Consider the following 27,058-nt stretch of genomic DNA (forward strand, 5'->3'; position numbering starts at 1 on the left):
GGGAAGTGGCACTCGTTAAGGCTTTATAATGGCTTCCAAAGCAGAGCAGAGCCCGATAGCTACTGCTTTCCTTTAACACAGCAGAAAGCAACTGGGTTCTCTCAGTGGCTTTGCACTCAATCTGTCATATCTGGTATTCTGTGCCTTCATCATAACGTTGCGGAAAGGGGAAATAAGTATTATTCTATTATTATCACTATTATTAAAATAATTTGACTTTGTGGGCCCCCTAAAAAGATGTCAAGAACCCCAGAAGATTCCCATACCATGCTTAAGAACCACTGCCTTATTTATATTACTATATTATCTCTGCAGGCATGAAACTGGAGCTCCAAGTAGCTAACTTTTCTGAACCATGCAGGAAGTATGATTTAGAATCAAGGTTTTAATCCAGATCCTTCACTCCAAATCCCATGCATAGAAAAACCAAAACTCAGCACACTGAAAGACATAGATTAACGTGCTCCCATTTCTGCTAGAAGGGGCTCCAGCCTACAGGTGCAGGTGAGAAGGTAGCAGGACACACAGCATGAGAAGAGGATGGATTCTGAATTCACCAAGGAGTGTGACTCCACTGAAAACCAACCATCTGGCAACCACAAGGTGCTCAGCTGTGTTAGAACCACATGACTTAACAGACTATGTAAACCTTGTGACTTTTAAATTCCTAATATGTGGTAAGAACATCTTCTATCTAATGGATTTGCTGTGCATCTTAAGTGAAATACGTGAAAGTGATCATATTAGCACCGACACCTTGAACCCACTTAGTAAAACAGTAGCTTTTTAAAATTTATAATTGAAATTTTATTGCTTTATAAACATTACTTATAAACATTACTTGCTAGCTGTGAGAACTGGTGAAAGTTCCCTTATTTCCTAAAGTTTAGCTTCTACAATTATAAAACAGAATCAGTCAGTACTGTACATGTTAGAGCACAGCCTGTGTGGGCAGTGTTAGGCATACAGGTAAGAATTCAACCAACCTTACTCTCCTATTGAAGATGCAAAGTAGTTCATCAGAACAGAACCATGAAACTCTCAAATACTTGACTGTGCACTTCCCTGAGGATGAGTTATTTATAAGAACAACATGGGGACTTTTTGTTCTAGATTAGTGCAATACTCGGCCTCACTCCTTGGGGGGCCCTACATCTCCTTCCCCAAGGAACTGGTGTCAGGAGCTCCCCAAGTAGTCAGTTACTAAGGTAGTCACTAGGCTGCCTACTTCACTGAACAGCCTGGTGGTCACCACCTGTGTAGAAAAAGAACCAAAGCAGGGGCCTGCTTCCTGTGGCGCTGTGGGGGACTTACAGACCAGGAAAGCTAGCCCTGCCTCTGAGACCTGTAGGGAGCAAGGGCTGAGGGCAGGAAGGACACAAAATAAATACAGCAGAATTCAACCTCCTAAGGAAGCCAGAGGGCTCAGGAATCTGGAGCATAATAAAAGACAAGTTTGCATCAGGCCAATGCTTCATAAACACTGGGGTACGGAGATGTAGATTTTAAGAGATTGTCTTGGGGAAAGAGAGGACCACTAGCTAATAAGAAATTATGTCAAAGATAAAAAATCGTTAAAAGTAGAACAGACTCAAGAAAATATCCTCAAACATTAAACAGAAAAGCAGAATCCAGTGACGAATCCTAACCATGGTGGAAATTTTGACACATTCAAGCATGAAAGACAATCAGTCCAACTCAGCAAAGACAAAGCAAAAGTTTATCTATATAAATCAAATTGAGTCTGTTTAGGAGGAATCACAGGTAGCCCAGTCTAAGTTATTTCACTGGACACAAAGACTAGAATAACAGTGTCCCAAGACTGGGAAAGCAGGACATAAAAAGATGCAAAGATCAGGATGTGTGAGTCCAGTCAAGCCTCTCTGACCTGCCACGTTCACACCAAGCCAGGGTCCCCACCTCAGACCTCAGGCCTCACAGTCTCCCACAGCTCACACCCTGCAAGCTGTGGCTTGGCTGTGTTCCCCACAGTTCCCGTGTTAGCAGTGTAACTGCCAGGGCAGCAGCGTTGAAAGGGGTTGAGTCCACAGGCTCCAGTATCACAAATGGATGGCTGGTGTCAGTGTACGAAGGCAGTTAGTTACTAGACACCTGGTCCTTGCTATCTCTCACACACACCTGTTCCTTCACCCTCTTCCACCATGGTATCACACAGCATGAAGGTCAGGGCCAGGTGTGGGGTCCCTGACCAGGCTATAAGAAAAAACGGTCTGTTCTTTATAAATTACACAGGCTTGAGAATTCGTGTTACAACAGCACCAAACAGGCTATGTAGTTATCTATGTATTACCACCAACCATTCAAGCCCATCAACAGACATGCACAGGCCAACGGTCGCAGGATGGGAGTGGACCTTCTGTCTCCACGCCCCTCCCCGCTGCAGTGTTTTTGGAGCTGATGAACGGCCTTTTACTTCAACAGCTCTACAGATGGTGCTATGGTTGTATCTGGATGTCCCTCAAAGCCTTGTGCAGTCATAGGCGGGGCTTTTTCAGAGGCGGCTGGATCTAGAGCCCGTGACTGATTCACAGTGTGATGCTAGAATTCAGGGTGCTAGGATTACAGGTGGGTGATTACTGAATCAGTCCACAGATTGGTGGCACCACCTTAACCCTCATCACCTGGATGCATTGTAAAGGACAGAAAAAGGCTGGTCTTCTCTCTTGCTAGCTTGCTTTTGCTGTCTTCTGCTTGACATTAACTGGTTTTCTTGCCCTCTGCCAAGCCCCACTGCCTTGGAACCAGCCAATTATGGACTAAAACCTCTATTGTGAGCTAAATAAACCTTTCCTCTTTAACTTTGGGTTCTGGGTATTTTGTCTCAGCAATGAAAGAAAACTAACAAAGACAGATGAAGAGCTTTTTGTTTTGTTTTGTTTTTACATTGCATCGAAATCTACTTCCCTGAAATCTCTTCTACTCACTGATTCTAACCTTGTAGTTCCAAGCTATCTTGAAGAAAGAAATAGATGGATTAACTTTAGATTGAGTAATGGAGCTGCCATAACTCAACTCTTTTGACTAAACAAATGAACAATAACTATGTAACAATAGATAACCATACTAAGCTTTTGTTGGTTTATCGAACAGAATAGTTGGTACTGTCATTGTTTGATTGTCCACTTTTAATGCTTTGATTTTGTAACTTGAACAGCTACTTCTAAGATAACAATATGTAATTTATCAGCTAGTAATTTCTTACTGTTTTTTTTTAAATTCTGTATTTCTACTTTTTTCCTGTTTTGCTTTTTTTTCTCTAAATTAAAAAAAAACGGACAAGGAGTCAAAAGTACAGCATTTGAACATGAAGGCTATCATCAAGGATGAGTGATCATATTTCTGATTCACCATCCTGGCACTGTGACCTCTCCCATTCCCTGCTGGATGCAGCTCTAGGCTTGATGGTCAGAGGACTCCAACCTGTGCTGGGGAGGGCACAGGGAAGTAGGCAGATGAAGGACAAGGTGTCAAAGTGCTAGTTCCACGTATGTCCCCAAATATAGAAATTGACTGTTGCTTGTCAAGCTTCTGCTTCATGTTGTGTGGCACTGTTATCCTTTTGGGCCATTTCTGCTAAATCTGACCCAAGAGATACACAGTCCACTAGAACCCTAAGAGCGAGCAGAAGTGACAGCACTTGGAAACCCTAGGTCCAACCCTCCTGAGTATACATGTGTGTGCTCAGTGATCCTTGCATCACCACAGAGATGCCTCCTCCCCACCTACTCATCCCTACCAGGGAAGCAGAAAAGTAGATGCCAGTCCTCACAGCACATCTCAGGAGAATATCTAGAGCCCTTCTTGCCCTTAGGGACCCACTATCCACACCTGCTTACAGGGTGGGGGCCGCAGAAGTTCCTATAATTAAGGTAGCATGAAGCACCCCAGGCAGTCCCCGGGGGTACTTTTCAAGAAGTGAAACCTCCTGGTGAGGCGCAAAGATTTTTGCATCTCCTTTGGCTCTGGTAAGTTTATATCAAACAGAAGTGATTGGAGCAAAGCGCAAGGTAGCAAAAACTACCAATTTCCTGTCACCTGGTATCCATCGGAAACACCAGCCCCAGGCCGGGTCTGTCGCATTCACACTCCAGGACTCCAGAAACTAAGACGTGTACCCAACTCAGAGGCAAACATCCAAATCGCCCCTCAAGCCTTGAAGCCTCAGAGACCCAGGTAAGAAATCTGCGGGCTGTGTTTTCACGGCTAAAAGGAGAGGGTGGATATGGAGCAGGGTTCTTTCAAGAGACTGGACAGTGGTTTAACTCTTAAAACTTCCCTACTCAGGACGCTTTCTCATAGAGTCATAATCTGCATGGGAGCAATTTCAGGGCTTGCTATCCCCCACTTCCTTGACCGCTGTCCTTTCAAGAATTACCCTGGATGGCCAGGCGCGAGCCATTCTGCAGAAGCAATGGGATCCAGCAGCATGTAGGTTAAAGTATGCTTTTCCGCTAGCTGTGTTCAAGCTGCAGCTCTACCATGTAACCAGCCATGTAACCAAGCCTCGATTTGCCTTGACTTCCTCACCCATGAAATGGGGCAATGGTAAAAGCCACTGGGAGAATTAAACAAATTTAGAGGCCTTTTGACCACCTGAAACCAGATAAAAACACACTCGTGGCCCCATGAAAATAATTCCAATCCCTCTGCAGTATGCACTCTCGCCTCCAGGGCCACACAGCTGAGTGTGAATGTACCGAGGTAATGCTGAGCCTGGCAGGCTAACATTCTGTATGGGGGGTTATCGGGCATCAAATTAACCATAAAATCCTGCCTCAGACCCCTAACCCAAGAAACTGACAGTGGAGACAAAGTTGGCACTGGAGATAGAAGGCAGGGCTAATGGCAGCTGCAGTAACTAATCTGAATTATGCATATGGTTTCCTGAAATCAGAGAGACAGCCAGATAGACAGATAGACAGAAAGATTCCCTCTTTCTCTTAGAATGACCTGACCTTTGCACTGCTGGCATAGTGTGATGAAACTATCACCTTTGGAACTGGCGTCCTCAGAAATGCCAGTTCACAAACCTGTCCAGAGGAAGGATCTGAGTTTGATATTCATTTGCACACTCACTGAACTTGAGGTATGCAGGAAACAGGCCCCTCATATAACCCCAAGGACACGCGATTCCCTTAAGGAATGTAGCCTCCATGAGGGGATTTGGGATTTCACAGAAGGAAGTCCTTGATGACAAGTGACAAATGCAAAGGACCGTAGGTGCAGGGGTTGAAAAAGAAGTAACCTGCAGTTACTTCTTTTGGAGATGGATTAACTTCAGATTAAATGAACTTCAGATTAACTTCAGATGGAGTGAGGAGGGCAGACCATGGCCCTGGGCAGTGTGAACTGAGGAGGACAGGAAGAGGCCAAGAGGAGGTGCGGACTCGGGAGTGAAAGCAGGGGACAGGGCCAGCCTGTGGCCCCGGAGGGCCCAAGAGCTCTGGCAGTATGCGGGGCTGGGGTGGGATCCTGAGAAGCACGTGGATGAGCTTCACCAGCAGGCAGTCACAGGCCAGCAAGATGTTCAAGCTCCAGGCAGAGGAGGACTTGGGATTTAGGATTTAGGGAGTCTGATCTGCAGTGTGCAGAATGGACAAGAAAATGACTGAAGGCCAAAAGGAAATAAAAATTTGAAGTTAAAGAAAAGATATTTGCATTAATCCAGCAAGATAATAAGACTAAAACTTTTGAGGTGACGCTGGGTGCGAGATGTATCACAGAGCTAGGAATCACATGACTGAACTGGTTGACTGTGGGAGTGGAGTTAGGGTGACATCAGCTCCTCAGCCTCTGCAGCCTGGGAAACACAGCTCAGCAGCTTGAGGCCCAGTGCCTAGAAAAGGCCGAGGCATTTGCATCAGTGTCTTTGAAACCAGCTGTTCCAGTTGAATGAGGCTGGCACTGGGGCGTGAGTGGGTGGTGAGGAAGTGGGGGAAGCAGTAGGGTGCAGAGTTTGAAGATGCTAGGGTAAAGGAAGGGAGATGGGGCAGCAGCTGGAGACACTGCAAGTTTGAGGGGGCCTTTGAGGTGGGGGGCATATTTTAGCCATAAAAAGGGCCCAGTAATAACAATTATTCTTTGAGTTTTGAGTACCTTAACATTTTCATGTTCTAAAAAGAATAGTTTGAAATGGGCAAGGCAACAATTTTCCTACATGTACAGAGAATGCAGACATAGAAAGCAACAAAACTGAAGTTTGTTGGAAGCCACAAATCGAGAGCCACAAAGGCCGGGGAGAGCAGGCCGGGTGGACAGAGTCAGGCCGAAGGGCACAGAAAAAAGGAAGTCAGGCCGTTTATCCCTAGAGACCAGTGTGCAGGAGGCAGGAAGGAGAAAAACGCAGAGCTATTCTGAGAGGTAGAGGCGGAAGTCGAGGTAGAGAAAGGCAGCTTTGAACTTCTCAGCACGTGATGGAGTTATTGGACCTAAATGTCATCATTCAGACCCAAACCATAAAGGCTGTCAGATCCTCAGGATGAGGGTAGAAACAGGGTGCCTTCATATAGCAGAAAAGATTTGCAGACATCACTGAATAAAATGGGATGGTGTGATCAACAGCATTCAGGTTTTATTAGCAGGGCTGATATTATCATCTGAATAACCCCTACTAATCTGCCACTCATCTTTGAGCATAATTGTGAGTTGGGCTTTATTTATGTCATTGCACACACATATTTTCTATCTTTTTTATTTTAAAGAGGAAAAAAAATGAAACAGACTCTCAAACAAGACAATAAAACAGTAACAATAGTTAACACACTGCATATTGTTATATTTATAGTAGTTACTCAGACTACAAGATATAGACATGAAATACTGTCCACATAATAGTAGCACAAGTCTTAAAAGTCGGATTTGTGCCACTATTATTTGGACATGTTTTTTAATTAGGCAAAGCTGTGAGAACCTACAATGTCCTTAGAGGTAGATGGGCTAGTTCTAGTTTTAGGTATTTCCGTGGAATGAAATTCTTTCTTTGTATAATCAGCCTAAAATGCCCCAGTAGAATTTCCCTACATTGAAAGGTTCATCTCACCAATAATCAAACCACCTTAATCAGACAGCTGATGAATAAGAAAAAGTAAAACAATGAGAAACCAATCATTTCCTTCGGTCTAAACAAAGGGTAGCCTCTGATCTTTAAGTTGTCTCTACTGAAGTTACTCTCCGGAATGAAGAAAAGTGCTTTCCAGCTCATTCTGTATTTGCTGAAAGACCTTCGGAAGACGAATGTCACTGAACCTCCCTTTCCAGTGACGGGAGTTTACCTGCACACTCCTTGTACACTCTTTGGTGGCACCTGTGCCATGAAGCAGAGCCTTAGGATCACGTGACATGGGGCAAGGTCACAGTTGAGCGAGGAACATCAGGTCAAATCTTCCTCCTCCAGCCTGTGTTCACCCAGAAAGTGAAAATAGTCATAGCAATAAAAACAGCTACTTGCCAGGCATGGTGGCACATACCAGCACTCAGGAGACTGAGGCAGGAGGGTCACTGTGAGTTTGAAGCCAACCTAACTGCATAATGAAAGCCTATCTCAAAAAAAAGCTACTATTTATTAGACATGGATGTTTACATATATTTATTATTCCCTCAGTTATACTTACTAAGAAATTACTAAGGCTAACCATTATTTCAAATATTGAGTAAGAGAAAACAAAATCTCTACTCTGTTGGAATTTATTCCATAAGAAAATCCACAACCAACAGAGTCCTAAGGTGATTGTCCTTAGAACTAGGTGGCATGGAGCAAAGAAAACAGGATGTCTGGGTGAAGAGAGCAAATAAAAGGGTGTGCTCTCGAGCAGAGCTCTAGGAAGGCTGCTCTGAAGGGCTGGCCTTGGGCTACACATGCATCAAAGCCTTACACGAACCCTCAGCACACTGAAGTCTCACAGCAACCTCTAGGACAAGTGTGACTGTTTCTGCCACGCTGCCATTGATGAATCAGAGGTTCAAGGAATGTGAAGCACTCATCCCACCTCTCAGAGAAAACTGAAGGATTTCCACTTAAACCTAGGCAATCCAATGCAGGCGGCCACTTGAGGAAGTCTCCTGAAAGTCACTTGCTCAAGGTCAGAGGTTAGAGGGACAGAGAGGTAAGAATGTGCCTCACCATGCTCTCACATGATGCCTCTGGCCCATACCAATGGTCAGGGTCAAATACACAAAAGAACAAATCAATATAAAACACATTTTCCTACATTAAATATAAGACAAACACCCAGGGATGGGAGGTGAGATACATAGTTGGGATTAGGGGTATACCTCTGTGCTAGAGCATTTGCCCACTACCCACAAGGCCCTGGCTCAATCCCTGGCACTGGAAAAGGAGAAATAAGAAGGAGGAAAAAATTAAAGAACACATGTGGATAGGCATGATCCATGGCATTTCTTCAAAGGTAAAATATGCCCTGGCATCACTGCCAAGAACACTGCTGGAGGCTCCAAACCCCGGCTCCTTGTCCCAGACAACAGTCCCCCTGGACTCCTTCTTGGCACCTGGCAGGGGCCCTGCCTCAGGTCAGATCAGAGGCCACCAGGAGGAAGCCATGTCTCTGCTCCGTGACACCCATGGAGGGACCACAGAGACCTACGAGGGTACACAACATGAGACTGTGAAAATCTTGTCCATACTCTCCTCATTCATCATTTTATTTCAGAGTGCTCAGGACAAGATGACGGCACCTCAAAATTCCACAAGTGGAGCTTTCCCCGTGGAGCCTTCAAAGGGTCCTATTTCCAAGCAAGCTGCTCCTGAAGTAAACTTCAGGAGGATGCTGTCCACGATGGGCCCCACGCAGAGCTTCTTTATGAGGGAGTCAAAGGCGCTGGGGGTAAGTTGGTCCACTTGTAGTTCCATGTCTCGGAGGTGCTCTGGCCCCAGCTGAGGCCGCAGGTTATGTAAGAGTCCAACCCAATGAGAACCACTGAGACCCTCCCTGGTGTTTCCTATGACTGACACCATAGGCCCACGCAAGGATATTCTGGAGAAATTGTCACCAGGATCACTTTGGAGTGGTCCTATGTCACCATCTGGTTTGGAGCCAAGTATGTTAGGGATCTTTCCCCAGCTACTACTAGAATCCTAGCCTATCTCTGCTCCTTGGAAATGACCATGGTGGGAGAAAAATGACCTTTAAAAAACCCACAAAATCCTCTCTCCCTTCTCCACTGGGCATTCTGCATGGGCTGAGTCAGGAGCCAGGGCTTCTGGCCTTGTCTTTCCCATCCAACAGCAGCAGTTCAGCCCCATGACCAGTGCCCTCTTCTCTCCCCAGGCCATCCAGATCATGAATGGGCTCTTCCACTTTGCACTGGGGGGCCTCCTGATGATCCCCATGGGTGTCCACGTGCCCATCTGTGTGGCCGTGTGGTATCCTCTCTGGGGAGGCGTAATGGTGAGTGAGGACACAATGACCACTACTGAAACAGGCAAGAAAAAAGTGCTAAAACGGCCCAGGCTCTTTCTGTGTTATGAAAAGCACGATGACAGGAAACAGATTATCTAGTTAAACTAATGAAGTGGGATGAGAGATTGACTTGTGTGTGAGGTTATCGGAGGCTGTGCCCCATGCAAACTCAGAGGTGCTCTGTGTGGATATGCCCAGGGGATGAAGACTAATCAAGGCAGGGTCTGTCCACAGCAAGCTTTGGTTGGGAAGGAGGTACTAGGTACTCACTACAGTGAACCCCAAAGTCCATTTTCATGCATTGAAAAAGCAAAACTGAACATAAAACTTATGCACTGACATTCTCTTAGCTGTGCTACTTGGGTACATTATTCCGAGTCACACTGTGAAAGTTAGTTAACTAGTGCTGGCAGAAAATACGTCCTCAAAGAGTAGGTGTCATCACGATTGTCCCATGCATCCTTATTTGATGTTATAGACTGCAGAGTTCTGGTTGCCTGGTACACTGACAGGCAAACATGGGCTCTGTCTCTGCTTTTACTGTATTCCCATCTATAGGTCTTTAGATGGTTGAATGTCAGAGATTAAATGTAGGTGAGCTTGAATAAAGAAATATACATGCTGAACTGCAAAGGAACCTGATAAAAGTAGGTGCACAGGTCAGAAAAGGGATCTACAGGCTTCTTCATGACCAGTTCTCAGGGTTCCAAAGTGATGCCCCTATCTCCTTCCCTTTGCCCTCTCTCTCTGCCCCTCCCTTCCCACCCTTCTTCCCTCTCTTTTTTACAGTTCATTATTTCTGGATCACTCCTGGTCGCTGCAGAAAAAACCTCCAGGAACAGTCTGGCAAGTAATCACATGTCCTCTTGTCCCACACTTGAAGGAAGGACTGATTTTCTCAGTTGAAAGTGGATAGGCATGATTTGCAGTCAGGGACTCTGTGCCACGAAAGGCCAAAGCTTCTGGTGGCTCTGTTGTGACCTGAAAGCCAGAGCCCTTGAGAAGGCACAGATGGTCTTGTCATGCGAGGTGAAAATATTAGACCTTTCTGAAAGCTATGTCTCTTCCCCCAGATAAACACTGGGAAAATCACCTGATTTTGGGTTGTGATGGATTTATCCCTAAGTTAGAACTTTGAATTACAACCTGGAGCAGACCAGTGTAGCTCTACAGACCTCCGCGTGTTCACCTGTGACACAGAGACAGTGACCCTGGCTATTGGGGTGACATCAGCCCAGGGAGGAGGGGAGTAATGAGGAGCTATGTTGCAGTAACTAGGAGCGATCTCATTTGCAGGACTCGGGCATATTCCCACTCCAGGAGAGGCTGTCCGCTGAGGTCCCTGGACTGGATGAGTTGAGGAAAGTTTACCAGCAAGTTTCTCCCCAGAAAGCCCTGTCCCAGTGCTATACATTGGGCTGAGTTACTCCTGCAGTCAGGGAAGGACTGAGTGGACCTGCTGGTTCCTCTCTAGAAGACACCTGGCAGGGAGAAACTGTTCCTAAAGATCAAATTGTTCTATTCCCCAAATACTGCCACCATGCCTAGCTTGCCACAAAACTGTTAACAAAGCCAGGGATGTATCACATGCTTCATAAAATACTCATCAGTAACCTTGTACTATTAGAATGCTTGTCAAACACATCTTCCTGCTTCAACTCAAATCATTCCTGCAAGGCACATCCACTCTGCCCCTCTCACCTGCACGGCCTGGAGACATCAGCCCTAGATACAGGTACAAATGTGCTGGGCTGGGGCTGACTGGGACCTACCGCAATACAGTAGGTGGCATTGTTACAGCTGCCACTTTTGTCTTTTCTTTCTCTTTTTAAAAAATTTTTTATTTAAAGGTGGCACGGTCTTGAGGGCTTCCAGTTGCTCCCTCCCTATCTATGCCTGCCCCACCATCCACTGGAGGGAGCATGGTATAAGAACCTCTTTTCCTCTCTCTGCCCTGCCTTCTTATGTAGGGAGACTTATACAGATTCCATTGTTTCTCGATTTACTCAACACCTATCTACAAGTTGCCTCATAGGATGCAGGATGCAAGGATCCAGCTTGAAGAAAGAAGGGCAATGCTAGAATTTGTGATTCATATACTAGGTGGATGGAGGTACCATAAAATTCAATAAGGAAGACAGGAAAGCAAACAACACATGAAGCTAAAGAATTTATAGTGAAAAAGAAGCTAAAACGCACAGAAGGAACTTAGATATGATTTCAGCGTGGCACCTCCGTGAGTCAGGATTCCTGCCTTAGCTCGCATCCTCCATGGGGAAATCAGAGCCTAACAAACAAATCTGCTTGTCTGTTTCAGGTCAGAGTGAAAGTGATAATGAACTCGCTGACCCTCTTTGCTGCCATTTCTGGAATAATACTCTTGATCATGGATATATTTAATATTAAACTTTCCCATTTTCTAAAAATGGAGCGACTGAGTTTTATTAAGACTCCCGTGACATATATTAACATATACAACTGTGAACCAGCCATTCCCTCAAAGGAAAGCCTCCCATCTACGCAATACTGTTACACCATACAGTCCGTGTTCCTGGTGAGTGCAAAGCCGGGTTTCTCTCCAGGAAGGAAGTACTAAGTGGCAATTTTACTCCAAGTGTCAATTCCAGACCCAACTCTGGGTCTGCTCTTTATTGCCTGTGTGGCTTTAGGCAAGAACTTTACCTACACACTGCCTCAGTTTCTTCCACTGTAAGACAGGTATATAACACTACTCAGTTTACAGGGCTGCTCTAAGGAATGACTGAGTTGATATACACAAAGTACTTGAACAGTATAATTAGCACCATGTTTAATATTATTATCAATGCTATTAATATTAATCACTCTTAAATCAGAAGAATATGGAAGAAACTCCAAAGAGAGAATGAACATCTTTTCCCTTATGGACTTTCTGTGTTGAGTTGGAAGGGGCAAATGCACGTTCTCCAGTTATGGAGAAGTCTCCTTGCTGTGATGCCACACCACGTAAAGCTGATGGATTTTAATTTCGGCCTCAGTACTCATGCTCCACAGAATTGATTCTTCAGCTGATTATCCCTACTTTACCTCCTTCAGCAAAGCGCATTCAGCACCCATTGTGTGCCCAAGCTGCGGTAAGGGCTCGGGTCGTAACAGCGCTGTCTTCTGCACTACCCGTGCCCCCACGACTCATCTCTTATTTAAAGGACTGTTTGTTGGATCCTTCCAGTTCTGTCCACAGCCATGCAGCAAGCACCAACCACATCCCCAGTGCCATAGCAACATCATCACCTGTTCTTTGCTGTGTCTTTCAGGGCATTTTGTCAGTGATGCTGATCTTTGCCTTCTTCCAGAAACTTGTGGCCGCTGGCATTGTTGAGAATGAATGGAAAAGACTGTGCTCCAGACCCAAAGCTGTAAGTAGAAGCCACCCTGTCCATTACCATGCATTAGATCATGCTCACCCACATGGCATCTTTCATGGAATGGGACTCTGGATGCTCTGAAATTAAGCAGTTTGAAGATGATCTTCCATTTTGCTAGAAGTTACAAAATATCAATAGCAAAGAAAATGTCTTGCAATTTGAAATGTCTAGAAATAGATGGGAATATAGGTCTACAACAGGTGAATCTTCTTCCCTTCCCTTCTCAACTCAGACATCCATCTCGGGTTCAAAATTCCACACTCTTCACGTCAAAGTGAAGCTGGAGGTCTGAGCCTGAGTGAAGTCACTGGTTCTTTGACTTCATTTCTCTGTGTCCCCTGTCCTCCTCACCCTCTCATCTAATTCCTCTCCCAAAATGACAAGTTCAAAGAGAGTCCAAAGTTGGGAAATATGGATATCTCAGTGACAGATCTGCTTACTGCTTCAGAGCTACTTAGATTTTTTAATTTTAATTTTAAAAACAAAAATGAAGAAAAATGATACAGAATTCCAAAACAAAGTAAAAGAAAATTAACACCGATTCATACATTGCATATTGTTATCTTCGAAGTAGTCACTGAAATTAGAACATACAGGCATTAAAAAATGATCAACTTATTTTGCTAAAGTAGTAAGTAGGATAAGAAGGATAAAATTATTTCCCCAGGGTCATAATCATTACCAAAAACTCAGAACTAGGATCTGAACTCCCCTGCTACTGTAGTGCCATGCAACCGTGCCAGGCAAAGGGGCGAATCCCGATGCCTTCAAAGACCGACTCAGATTTGAGTTTTGAGGAGAGAAGGATTTGAGCATCTGTGTAATTCATCCTGGAGGTATACTGTAAATAACAGAAGCAGCATAAATCCTAAGAGACACCTGGTAAATATGGGTAGAGATGATTGAGAAAGATGTCAAGATCAAAGTCAAGAAAAATGTGTTTGTGTTCTAGAGCATGGTTCTGCTGGCAACTGAAGAGAAAAAAGAACAGACAGCTGAAATAAAGGAAGAAATAGTTGAGCTAATTGAAGTGTCTTCCCAACCCAAAACTGAGGAAGAGATTGAAATTATTCCAGTCCAAGAAGAAGAGGAAGAAACTGAAGTAAACTTTCCAGAACCTCCACAAGACCATATACAGGAATCTTTTTCAGTGGAAAATGACATCTGTCCTTAAACTATTTCCCCTGCTTTCTGTTCTCTCTTTTCAAGCATTATGGTTTATAGCTTCCAAAAAAACAGCTAATATGTCTCTGCACTTCTCTCCATATTTGCATTTTTCATTGCCAAAGAGCCTCTGGTCTCATATTATTCAGAATGTAGAAAATGTAGCTGAACATTTTGTAATGTTTCTGGTTCAGATAATCTTTCCTATACTGGGGAGAGGTAGAAAATAAATGCTGCAGTAAATGATTTACTACTATATTTTTCCCTGGATGGGTTTTTTATTAGCAACAGCAGTATTGTTTTAATTTCTCCCAGCAGCAAATGGAAAACTCTGAACCTGATGGAGGTGGTCTGGGTTCTCTGTCCATCCCTAATTTCTCTGAACTCCTTCTGCATCTAAATTTCTGGTGAAGTCCTTTTGCCTCGTTGTTTTAATAATTATAATAATAAAGATGTGTGAGAAAACAGTTCCATATATCTTCCCATGGAGTTGATAGTGTGGCCCTTTCTTAGAGACCCACAGCCCATTCAGGGAGTTCAAAGTGGCCAGTACCATCCCTTTCTCTGTACAAGCACCATAGCTTATATTCAGGTCTATCTACCCCCAATTTTCCCAACTCCTGATTAGCTGTTGGTTGCACTATCACCTACTTCTAACATTTAAGAGAAGAATGACTGAATAAATGTGATGAGTACCCAGATTTCAATAATAATCAACACTTGTGTCTGTAGAATACTTTCTAGATGACCAAGTGCTCTATCAAGTAATTTGATTTGATCTTCTATGGTCAAGAAAGAATCTCCATCCTTCTTATTTTGCAAGTAATTCAAAGAGTTAGCCAAATAAAAGTAATCTGTCAATATTCATGGCTTGCAATCTTTATAATCTTTTTCATACCCACATCTTCATATTCAAATCCTGGTGATGTTTGAAGTAACAGACTTATATACTCAATGACTTCATAAACTGCCAGGGCCAAGTTAGTCAGTTTCATCAAGAACCTACTCTGACTCCCCTCCCTTAAACAGGTATTAAAAGTCTTAAAACATACAAAATCAGATTTTACCTCTTAGGAATAAAAACACTTAGAAATATAAAATATTCATTCATACTTCTATACAATATTCTCAGAAATAACTTCATGCTTGGAAACAGCATCACCAAAATGCCATATCATAGGAAACAGCATCCTACCTTTTCCTGCTTAAAGATACTAGTCTCTTACCTAGGAAGAATGATAACATAGGAAGACATCACTATAATGCTATAATCTGTCATCCAGACGCCCAACTATATCGACCACCAGCTTCCAAATTGGTCAAGTACCTGCACAATGTAATTTACACTCTGTGACACTGTTATTTTGCTAACAGTGGAAGATGGGTCCTGCAATTAGTAAAAAGGGGACAGATCTGTTCTCTAGGTTAAGTCTTCACAATTCACTCTAGCTGAATGAAATCTTGTGTTTTTGTCTGTAGCTGACGAATCCAACACGGGCATTTCCATTTCTTCTTTACACCTCTAATCTTTAAAATATGGGAGGCTTCTCCAGCCTCGAGCTCCCACTCCTGTAAAGCAGTCTGGGTTTGAACCACCTATGTCAGGCCACTAGTAACTGTGTCAATGTATTCTTACACACACACACACACACACCCTCAAGGAAACTATCCAAAGCGTTGGGGGCTAGTGACGTGCTTGCTCACTAGCAGCAGCCCATGGCCTGACCGGGGCATGTGGTACATGCTCTTGTCTTGAATTAGGCAAGATGAAACCTTCAAAGGCCAATGGCTGTTTCAAAATCAGAAACCTTCAAGATGCATGATTTAATTTCTAATTTATTCCACTGCTGAAACATATATATATGTATATATATATATACATATATATATATATATGACAATCCCATTCCAATAACAATTGTTTCCTTGGGAATTCCATTTTATTCATTCTTTTGATCTCAGCTATTTTTTGCCAACTCATATAACTCTTATGAGACACATTTTAATGTCTACTGAGGAAGAATGGACATTATGACTTGCTTTCAGGTTATCCCTTTATCATTATACAATCAAGTAACATTGGCCAATAGCAAATGTGCTTCATCCTGAAATGCAAAATATATTCTCTTTAAATTGGCTTTTTCCTGTAAATATTTATTTTTGTAACAAATTTTATGACTGCTCTCTCAAGTTGGCTGTGTCTGAAGGACTTCTTGGGATGTAGGATTTTCAGTGTTAACATCAAGACAGTTCCAGGTACGTGGGGTAGTTGATCATTCTAGCTCACAATACTGTAGAACTTCAGTCAATTGTACTCACTAAATAACATAACGTGCTTTTTATATATAACTATACCAAAGATTTTCTTTGTTGATGCATAATTTTCACATACATATCTTTAACTGCAACTTAGCACCATACCACATATGTACTTAAAGTATTTACTTTTTTCACTTTTTTGGTTTTAGGTTTTTCGCAAATCATTTTTGGGACTGTAGAAACTAGAGGAAAGATATGTACTTCCTCTTCTCATGCAAATGTGGCTTGATACTTTAAGCCTTCTCAAAGTCTACCACTAAGAAGGACTGGCATTTTGGAAAAAACAGGAAATTAAATTTTTATTTCATTATGACAAGTGACATTCAACAATTCAATACACATAAAAATGCTAGCTTCAAGTTGTTTTAGCATGAGTTCACCTATGCAGTTCTACTTGTTTTAAATTCTTGGTGAATAACCTGATACACTCATGGGGGTTCAAATACAAAATTATCTTGCATTGTCTGCAATACTTAAGGAAGTTTTCTTTCATTCAAACCATATTGTTTCCTGAGATAAAAAGAACCAAACCGTATAAATCAATAAGGTAGAATCATCCAATCCAAAGTCAAAGTAATTTATGATTATCCTAAGACAATACATTTGTCCCTAACTCATCTGTTCTACTATGACTGTTAAAAAAAAAATATATATATATATATATACACACACATATACACAAATGCTTTCTGCTGCAAGTTTAAAAATCCAAAGAAAGATACAAGTAATCACTGAAAAATCATTTATTCACTCATCTAAAAATATTTATTAATTTCATTCCATTCTGCATCACACAATGGTGAGCAAAGAATAAGCAAACTGCCTCCTCTTAGAGCTTATTTCCCGATTGGAGAAGGAGATGTTGGTAAAATCCATCTGGCACCACTACGATGTGTCAACTTTCCACTGCCATAATAAAATCTCTGAGGAAATAGACAACAGAAGATGAAAGGTTTGTATTGTTTCATGGTTTCCAAGATATCAACCATGATTAATGGCTCTACTGCTTGGGCACTTGTGGTGAAGTAGGACAGCATGGTGGGGGGAACTCAGTGGAGCAAAGGTCCTCAAATCATGGAGGCTGGAAGGAAAAAAGGAGACGAAGGAGCTGGGGTCTGCATGTCCCAGAATACCTAACTGCCTTACGCTAGAGCCTCGCGGATAGACTTTACCACTTCCTAACAGGGCCACTAGTGAACCAAACCTTTAGCATAATCCTTGAGTAAGAACTCCCAAGGGATGGTGACACTCCATTAGAAAAGTGCCCAGCATGCAGTCTCAGAAAACATGACCAGGTGAAGATGAAACTGGGGCCAAATTAGAAAGCAAGAAGGGCTCTTGGTGTGTGAACTGCCTCCAAGGCTATAGGAAAGGCAAGCGTTTCAAAGGTCAGGGAAGTTGCATGGCAGCGTGGTTGAGAAGTGAGAAAAATGAAAATACAGTAGAGGCTACTGAACACAGTGTTAGGGGAAATCGTTTCAAGATGAAATACCAAGGAGAAACCACTAGTAATACAATGGGAAAGGGGTGATGCATCAGCATGCCCACTCTGAAACAGACTTGGCTCCCAAGGCGTCTGACCACACAGGAAACGAAAGACCTGATTCAGAGTCCCTGTGAGACTCTAGGTCAGCACCTCAAGTCCAAGAGGGCCTCAGTAACTGAGATCTCAGTGTGCCAGGGCCACACAGCAAGAGTAACATACACAAAGGCCTATTGTTGCAACATTCCCACAATTCAGACACACTGGTCTCATCAGACCGGTGAGTGGTGAGAGAGATGACAGGAGGTTTAGATGCCTCTGTCCCCTCGGAGCTGAGACCAAACACACCATTCCAAGGTATGAGGAGTCCAGTGCCATCCTGAGGACTATGGTGGCCTTTACAGTGTTCTTGATCTTCAGACCAATCTGTCCTCAGTTTTGACGGAAGCAACCCACACAGCAAATGACAGAGAAATGCCTTTGTGGGCTGCAGCACCCATAAGAGAAGTAAATATTACTCCATGGACCCGGCAGGAGCGGGGAAGAGAAGTCCACAGCCCTCAAGTGCCACAAAGCTCTTGTCCTGTGATACTTGCGGCACTGATTTTCATCAGCTGTTACACTGAGACACCTACTGAGTGGTCTATCCGCAGCACTCAGGGCTTTTGTCTTTATGGGAAATGAAACTTGTTAAAGTTATGCTTCTGTGTTTGGCAGGAAGCAGCTGCGATGAATCTCAGTTTGGGGAGGAACAACTTTGCGTCACAAAACACTACAAAACTATTCAAACCTATTCAGTGAGACAGGACAGAATGTTTCATTTCAGTAAACTTGAACTTGGTGCTTGATAAAATAATATGCTAAGCTCTACCCAGTATGAATTATACATAGATCTTTGATATGCTGATACAAAACCACAAGAAAACTGAAAGAATAATAAGATGGGAAATGCACAAGAGCTATTGTAAAAATGAAAGGGAAGAAAGTGCTCTTCTTAAACTTTTTTTCCTGGGTTCATTTGAAAATTTTACAATCAGAAAAGCTCTGAGAAAGACAAATTCAAAATGGGCTCTCATCAGATGGGGTTGAAGAAACAGATTTAAGCTGAATTGTGTTTTGCGTGTGTAAGTTGGAATTCTAAGTACAGAGGTACAACACTTTGTAGAACGGATAGCTTCCAACTGTACCTAAGGAGACTTTAAAACCCCTAACATTTGTTTTCCAAGGAGTCTAATAACACTAATCTGCACTTCGTTGGGGAATATATTTTTTTAACTCCCACTGGACTCCAATGTGCATCATTTCAAGAACTGTTCTAAATTGCTCTGTAGCCTCCAAGACATAACAAAACACAAAACTAAACAAAATGGAAAAATGTCAATCTTTCCTTCCTTCTTTCCTTTGTTTTGCTTTGAGCTTGGTTTTTTTTAAAGAGGTACCAGCTTTACAGACAAGTGGATCATATAAGTTAATCTACGAAGAAATAGAATAAAGAGAATTTTTGTGAGATAATTTAATAAAATCAGTAAAATGGTGAGAGAAAAGATGCATGAGTTGAAGACAGCCTGATTAAAGTCTCTTAAAGAAAAGGGGAAATTGGTGAGACAATGTCTGAAAACCTCCCATAGCATTTTGTGGGAGATGATCACTGGCTTTGGGGACTGTCCCTGTGAAGCCAAACTACTTTTCATAATAGGTGAAGTGACAGTTACATGCACTGTGTTCATACACAGATATTCGACAAGTCGCAGAAGCTGGTGTCAATGGGTGGGAAGTGATCTGCGTAGCTAGTCACTGAAGCTTCATTTTGACTTGCACGATGGGAATGAGAAAGAACAAGGTGACAGAAGTGCCAAGATGGAGCTATGACAGGACAAGGATTCCTACTTCTTCAGCATCTGGATGTACAATTATGCCTATGTCTCACAGGATGGAAACAAGAGGGGATCCATTTAAATTAATACAGAAATCAATAAAGAAAAACTTTGACCAAAAGGAAAAGGAAGAGAAACCCATTTTGTCGCATACCATGTGACAAGTGTGAAGGCAGAAACACTATACCTAGAAAGCCAAGGCTACTTTAAAATTATATACACTGTCTTTTTTCCACTAACGACTGAAGGTTAGAACCTGTCTTCAGCTCCAGATGGCTCGAAGAGTCCTACACATGCTGCCCTCTTCAAGTTTGAATCTGGCTCAGATTCTCTGACTGTCCCTGGTTTCTTGCTCACCCTGCAGTCCCAGGAACTCAGCCCTCACCATTCCCCAGCCAGAAAGCCACACCTGACCCTGTGAGGATGCAGAATGGGCCCTGGCAAATGTGGAGTCCTTGTGTTTGACACAGGCTGCTGCTGCTCAAATCAGGACACACAACAATGCTGGAAGCCTCCCTTCCTTTCTGACTTTCTTTTTCATGAAAAGATAAATACAGAAAATGAGATCAAGGGCCCAATGACTTCTCACTCACTGAAAGGGTGTGGACATTCTGGGCTCTGGCCAAACTTGAATAATGTCATATGTGTGGTGTGAGCTTCACAGGGGTCCTGTTCTATGCAACCATATTGCAACATAAGATATGGGAAGCTTGGTTTGTCTGCTACAACCCGATAAATACTTACAAAACTTGAGATAATGCAATCTTTCTTTATGATGCTACTCATAGGGTACATCCTATTAACAACATTCGAAACAAGAGACTGAAGTTTGTATTTTATCCTGGGATGAGAAGCCTGTTTGGTCTCAGCTTCTCAGAATTGACTAGGACAAAACCTGCTTGTATAACATCTTCCATGACTTAATGATCTTAATAATTCCAAAGATACATTACATCAAAAAAAAAATCATTGGTTGGAGGCTTAGAAAAAATATTTGCAGGCACTGATGGCATATGCCTTAATTTAATAACCAGCAAGGAAATTATTGACTATTTTTACACTAAATACACACAAAACTAGTGTCAAGTACATTATAAGTTCCATACATCACCAAAAATAATCTAAAATTTAAAATTAACCTTTGTATAAAAAATTTTTGGTCAAATGGAAAAATTTGTTCTATATCTTGGAGTTCAACTGCTAACTAACTAGTGATGGACCAAAGATGTATTTGGAAAATATATCACTTGCCTTATTTTTGACAGAGTTTTAAAGAAATATCCTCTGTTTCTGATATTATCCTAAAGTGTCTTCTGTACTTGTCAACATACTTCTGTGATACTGATTTCTCTACTATGAGTATCGTTAAAAGAGAAACAAAAAATTTAAACTACACAACCTTCTGGCAGCAACATTGCTGTTACTTTTGAATGGGCCAAAAATAGTCCAGCTTCTTGTACATGAGGGAAGGATTGTCAAGTGTGCACCCCATAGTGGACAGTAAACAGGTTTGCTTATGGAACATCATGCAGCTGTGGCAATAGGAATTGTCAGATGGGAAAAGGAAAAAGAAAGTTTGGCTACTCAGGCTTCCAGTATTCAAAGGGTCAGACCCGTCTGACTCTGGTTGTCTCTGATATGATCTGCAGCCCCAGCTGTACAAACTTCTAATCTTTTGATATTTTATTTTGTAACTCTTTTAGGACAGTAGAATTGTAGATAACCAATGGGATGGTATATTGTTTATAGCTGAGTGGAGGGAAGGGAATGTCTCTCTCAGCTCCTTTGTTTCTAGTTAGAAACTGTACTATTGCCTCCACTCTAATTTAGATTATACAAATATATAAATTCAAAATAAGCTATTCTAAATGGCAGAACTTTAGTATCCCTGCTAGCCAGATGGATAATCCAAGCTCTGCCCAGCCCAGTGCAATTCATCAAGGCAACACCTAGCCAGCCTCACAGGTCACAGAGGTACTGAGCCGTGTGCAACCCAGGACGCTAGAGCTGTCTCTCAAGGAGCAATCAGCCTAGCCAATGGGTCCTGGAGATTTCAAGCTCCACCCATCACAGCAAAAGGTCCTAGTGCCATAGGTCAGCTAGCCTTGCAGGTCCCAAAGGTTCTGAAATCCACTCAGCCAGGTGTAAGCCCCCAGTGCCACACTCTAGGGGTGCATCACTGCTAAAAACACAGAGTATCCAAGCTCTGCCTAGACCAGCATCCTAACATAATCCATTGGGGGAACACCCAGCTGGCATCACAGGTCACAGAAGTACTGAGCCCTGCCCAGCCTAGAGCTCCAGAGCTGTCCATCAGCGAGTGACTAGCCTAGCCAACAGGTCCTGAAGACTCTGAGCTCTGCCCATCACAGCGCAAGGCTCTGGCACCATAGTTCAGGGGGGCACCTTGTCTAGCCACATGGATATTGGAGGATCGAAGCTCTGCCCAGTGCACTGTTCCAGTGAATCCATCAGGAGGGTACCTGACTGGCCACATGGGTACCAGAGGAAAATGACAAAATAAAAGATCAAGATGCAGTTTCAGTCCTTTAACCCAACAAGAACAAACCCATTGAAAATGGAAGACACTGGAAATCACACAGCTAAACTTTCTGAAATGATAGCAACTGAAATAAAGAAACAACTCCATGAAGCTATAGAGGAAATCAGATCATAAATAATCTCACAGGTAAAAAAAAGAAATGACAAAAATTATGAAAGAAATGTTGAGTGTTTATAAAGAAGATCTAGATGAAAAAAATAGAGAAACATAAGAAAATGATGGAAAACTTCAATGAACAATATAAGCCAGAATTCAAATTCATGAAACAGATTCAAAGAGATATTCAGGAAATTAAAAATTCCATTGAAAGCTGCCAAAACTAACCCACAAACTGGGAAAAAATTTTAGTGAACTGCCCCTCAAACAAAGGACTTCTGTCTAAAACATATAAAGAATTAAAAAAAACTCAGACCCCCAAAATTCAAAGACCCCTAAAATGGGCATCTGAGATGAATAAACAATTTTCAGATGAAGAAATACAAATGGCAAGTAAATATATGAAAAAATGCTCATCATCATTAGTCATTAGAGAAATGCAAATTAAAACCACATTGAGATTTCATCTCACTCCTGAAAGAATGGCCAAGATCAAGAAAACCAACAACAACAAATGCTGAAGAGGATGTGGGGAAAAAACTCTACTGCACTGTTGGTGGGAGTGTAGACTAGTGCAACCATTGTGGAGGTCAGTCTGGAGATTTCACAGAAAGCTGGGACTGGAAGTCCCATTTGGCCCAGTTATTCCACTTCTAGGCATATTCCCAGAAGAGCTGAAAGCATCATACCACAGGGATATATGTGCACCCATGTTTATAGCAGCACAATTTGTAATAGCCAGATCTTGGAAACAACCTAAGTGTCCATCAACTGAGGAATGGATAAAAAAGTTGTGGTATTTTTATACAATGGAGTACTACTCAGCTATAAAGAATGATCACATTGAGACATTTATAAATAAATGGATGCACATTGAGACCATACTCATAAGTGAAATAAATCAAACTCACATGTATAAATACCGAATTGTTTCCCTAGTATAATTAATGATAAGAATACATAAAAGTACGTGGTAATCAGGATTCCCAGTCACACTGGTTTGAAGCCATATAATGCTTTCACTCATTAATTGGAATGGTTTTAATCTGGGTTGTTTTATATTATTGCCTGCAATACTACGAATAGCTATTTTGAAGAAAATAAGACAGCGTAATAGTTACTGCTGGTTTGATATCATCCTGTTTTGAAGCCCCATCAAGTTGTTGTTCATTTGTTTCCATTGGTTGGTTTTAACATGTTGTATCTTATTATATTTTAGTGTATGCAATAGTATAAGCAAAAATTTTTATAGGCAAAAAGATCACATAGAAACCGAAGTTCAGTTTCTGGTAGCTGGTTCTAAATACCCTGCAATACTTTCATTCTCTTGAATGGTTTCTCACTGTCTTGATGGGTTTGATGCTATAGTATATGAAGTTAGACTCAAATGTTTCAAGGAAAGAGACACTATGGTAACTACTATTAATGTCGGGCTATCTGGTGGTGAAATATAGTGATGCTTAAACTGTTCGGTTCTGACCTGTGTTGTGCTATTGATATGCTCTTTTTTTATCTCAATCTCCACCCCCTTTTTTTCTAATTTAATTTATATCTTAGTATCTTTTAATTAAGGGAAAACTAAATTAAAAATAGCGGGATATATTATAGTACCTTGTTTTCCTATTAACCTGATTTGAACCCTTGTATTGGTCTCCACATCTTGTTCTGACTGATTTTATTATATTCTGTTTTGATTAATAGTATCAAATTTGAGGGTATAGGCAACCACTATTAAGGCAACCACTATGATGCCCATTATGGTTTGACTATTATCTTCTTTGGAATTAAAAGGCCTCCAATGTGGGTTTTACTGGTCTTATTCTGTACTGTTTTGTTCAATTCCTTTATACCAGCTGATACAGGCACCTCTTTGTAGGATAACAAGAGGCATAATGGTAACCATTGTTGATCACCTAGTAATCTCTTCTAGCATTATATACTATGTCCATCCTCCTGTTCTAACTGACTCTGTTTTGCTTTGTCACATTGTGGGGGTTTTTGTTCTGTTTTGTTTTGTCTTGTTTCCTGTTTTATATATATTTTTTTCTTTTCCTCTTTAAAGAAAAAGTTATAAGAACTGTGGGAGTAATGGAACCCAAAATGAGTGATTGTTAGTATAAAATAGGGAGGAAAGAAAGTGATCTAAAGGATACAACTGCAAGAGTATTTAAGAGTGTAGGATAGAAAACCGTATTACTGAGTTTTTGTTGGATCATTGAACAGAACTGTCTACAATCTCACTGTATTAATGTTCAATGTGTATGCTTTAATTTTGTAACCTGGATAACTGTTTCTGAGATGACAATATGTAATCTATTTACTAGTGAATTCTTACTGTTTTTTTTCTCTTGAAATTCTGTATTACTTGTAGTCTTTTACTGTCTTGCTTTGTCTTGTTTTGTTTTTCTCTTTAAAAAAAGAAAGCTGGCAAAACTGTTTGGAATGAAGCTGAAGACAGACACTCAGATCTTGAAGACAGGAGGGAAGCTTATGATTATGAAAGAAAAGATCTCTTAAAAATAACAAGGAACCAGGAAACAACAATTCAACAGCTATAAGATGATGCAAAGAGAAACAATATACTATTGATAGGTGTCAATGAAAAAGCAGGGGTCAACACAAATGACATACAAAGACAATTTACAGTAATAATAGCAGAAAAATTTTCCAAACATGGGAGGAGAATCTGATATGCAGATAAGTGAGGCATATATACCCCAACTAGGCATAACCAAAATAAATCTTCACCCAGACATACAATAATTAGGATCTCAGAAATTCAGCACAAGAACAGAATACTAAAAGCTGTCAGAAAAAAAAATAGATCACCTATGAAGTAAAGCCTATCAGAATCATGGCAAACTTTTCATCACAAATCTTCAAGTCAAGAAGAACTTGGAGTGAAGTATTTCAAGTTCTGAAAGAAAAAAACTACGATTGATGTGTGAAACATCAATCAGATTGTGAAAAACATTAGATTGATGTGTACTACAAAACTGTCTTTGAGGAACATGTGGTCCTAGGCCCAGGTGCCGAGCCTAGGCCAGCTAGCACAAGGCATAGAGTTGAGAAGACAGTTATGCTGTCTAGGATGCCAAGAGGGTACTCTGAGCCCAGGAGTGCCATGCCTGCTCAATTTTCCGTGGTTTTTTAAGGAGTAGCACTTCAGTATCCGGGAAACTGGATAAAAATGACAGTGCAAGTGGAAAAAGCTAAAGAGATCATTTGATCTTTATAATGAATGTCATTAATAACAGCATAGGGGATATGACCAAGAGAGCAAAGACAGCGGATAGATAACAACTACTACAGAAGCTCCCTGAGATAGTCAATTTAGAATTAGAAACATAATACAGAGTGGGGAGCCCCAAACAGAGGGAAATGAATTCTCTCATCCCAAGAAGAAATTAAGGCAACTTGCCGACCATCCAAGGGCCACTGGCTGACACTGTGACTTGCCAGGGTCCCCCCACGACTGGCCGAGAGGTCCTGCTGTGACTGGTCAAGTTCCCACCTCGACTTGCAGAAGCCGCATCACGACTGGCTGGGGTCCTGCCGTGACCTGCTGGGGGTCCCACCGCAACTTGCCGAGGTCCTGCCACAACTTGCTGAGGCCCCACCATGACTAGCCAGGGTCCCACTGCAACTTGCCGAGGTCCTGCCACGACTTGCTAAAGCGTTCGAGGTCCCACCGCTTAGACTTACTGGAGTCACAGTTACATTGAGTTCGGAGGTCAGTGAGCCAAATGGAGAGCTGAGTTGGCGGGAAGCCTACATCAAGCTGTGGTGAGTGATGGGAGTGGAACCATTCTATAAATAGGGGGGCCCCTGCAGATGACATTCTGGGATCAGGCAGAACTGGCAAGTACAAAGGGCAGCAGTGACTTCAATTGTTCCCTTCCTGAATGGTATGGGTGGAGTGAGCTAGACCTGGGTCATGTGACCTGGCTGAGACCCAGTAGGTTATAAGAAGTCAAGTCCCCACAGTGGTGTCCCACACTAACCACACTGGCCCAGTGGGGCCTCAGAGGTTTGGCTGGTCTGGAGGGAGGCAGCACAAAGTAATACAGTAGTGCAGGTCACAGCAGCTTGACTAATCTGGAGGGGAGGGGCCAGCATACACTGTCCCTGTCTGCAACTCACTAACACACTTCAGTGTGAAGGGTCATCTAGCCAGCATGATTCAGAAGAATTGTAACCAACAAAGAAAGAAACTGGGGCCTCCTGGAAGAAGCAAAAAAATATGGGAAGAGGAAGCAACAACAAAAAGTCCCCAGGCCCCAAGCCTGAGAACATTGACCCAGGACAGGTAAATACAAAGGAGAATGAGAACAGCAAACATGCAATATCAGACACAGTGCCAGTGGACATAAAAAAATATATTCGGGACCTCATAGATGAGTTCAAAAGTGAGATATTTAACCAAATAAAGCAAGATATAAGAAGATTAATAAAAGAGATACTAAGCACCCCTCAAGAAGACACAGACGGAAGAAGGCAGGAACTCAAACACAGGAGAGAATATATTTGGTGAGGAATATAAAAAGCAATATAGAATACATGAAGCAGATTCAAAGAGATCACCAGGAAATTAAAAACTCTGATGGCAAATCAGCTTGAAATAAACTAAGGATAGATTATCCAAATTGGAGGACAATTTTGCAATGTGGGAGTATGAAAGGGAAAACTTTTTAAAAATAAAAGGAAACAAGCAGTAA

At 42.0% G+C, this 27,058-nt stretch overlaps 1 protein-coding gene and 1 long non-coding RNA gene across 4 annotated transcripts in view; one reads left to right on the top strand and one right to left on the bottom strand.

Annotated features, from left to right (window-relative positions):
* LOC134471219 (uncharacterized) overlaps nt 1–26,176 on the bottom strand; it is a 27,581-nt gene extending 1,405 nt beyond the window's left edge. Inside the window, exon 1 of the long non-coding RNA XR_010040523.1 lies at nt 26,046–26,176. This is a non-coding gene — a long non-coding RNA (uncharacterized LOC134471219). The remainder of the gene's footprint in view (nt 1–26,045) is intronic.
* Ms4a1 (membrane spanning 4-domains A1) lies at nt 3,972–14,472 on the top strand. Of its 3 annotated transcripts, none has more exons than XM_063228178.1 (7): nt 3,972–4,194; nt 8,688–8,861; nt 9,306–9,425; nt 10,227–10,283; nt 11,755–11,991; nt 12,770–12,832; nt 13,794–14,472. In XM_063228178.1, the coding sequence occupies exons 2-7, from the start codon at nt 8,703–8,705 to the stop codon at nt 14,013–14,015; spliced, it is 858 nt and encodes a 285-aa protein (XP_063084248.1). In that variant the 5' UTR covers nt 3,972–4,194; nt 8,688–8,702; the 3' UTR covers nt 14,016–14,472. The 3 variants fall into 3 exon arrangements, with proteins under 3 accessions (XP_063084248.1, XP_063084249.1, XP_003465906.1); XM_003465858.4 differs by having other exon boundaries at nt 3,979–4,194; nt 12,731–12,832; XM_063228179.1 differs by lacking the exon at nt 9,306–9,425 and having other exon boundaries at nt 3,977–4,194; nt 12,731–12,832.
* Nucleotides 26,177–27,058: the final 882 nt, after the last annotated feature.

The sequence above is a fragment of the Cavia porcellus genome, unplaced genomic scaffold, assembly GCF_034190915.1.
Source record: "Cavia porcellus strain 051 isolate PalLab524CR breed Dunkin Hartley unplaced genomic scaffold, mCavPor4.1 scaffold_17, whole genome shotgun sequence".
Lineage (NCBI taxonomy): Eukaryota > Metazoa > Chordata > Mammalia > Rodentia > Caviidae > Cavia > Cavia porcellus.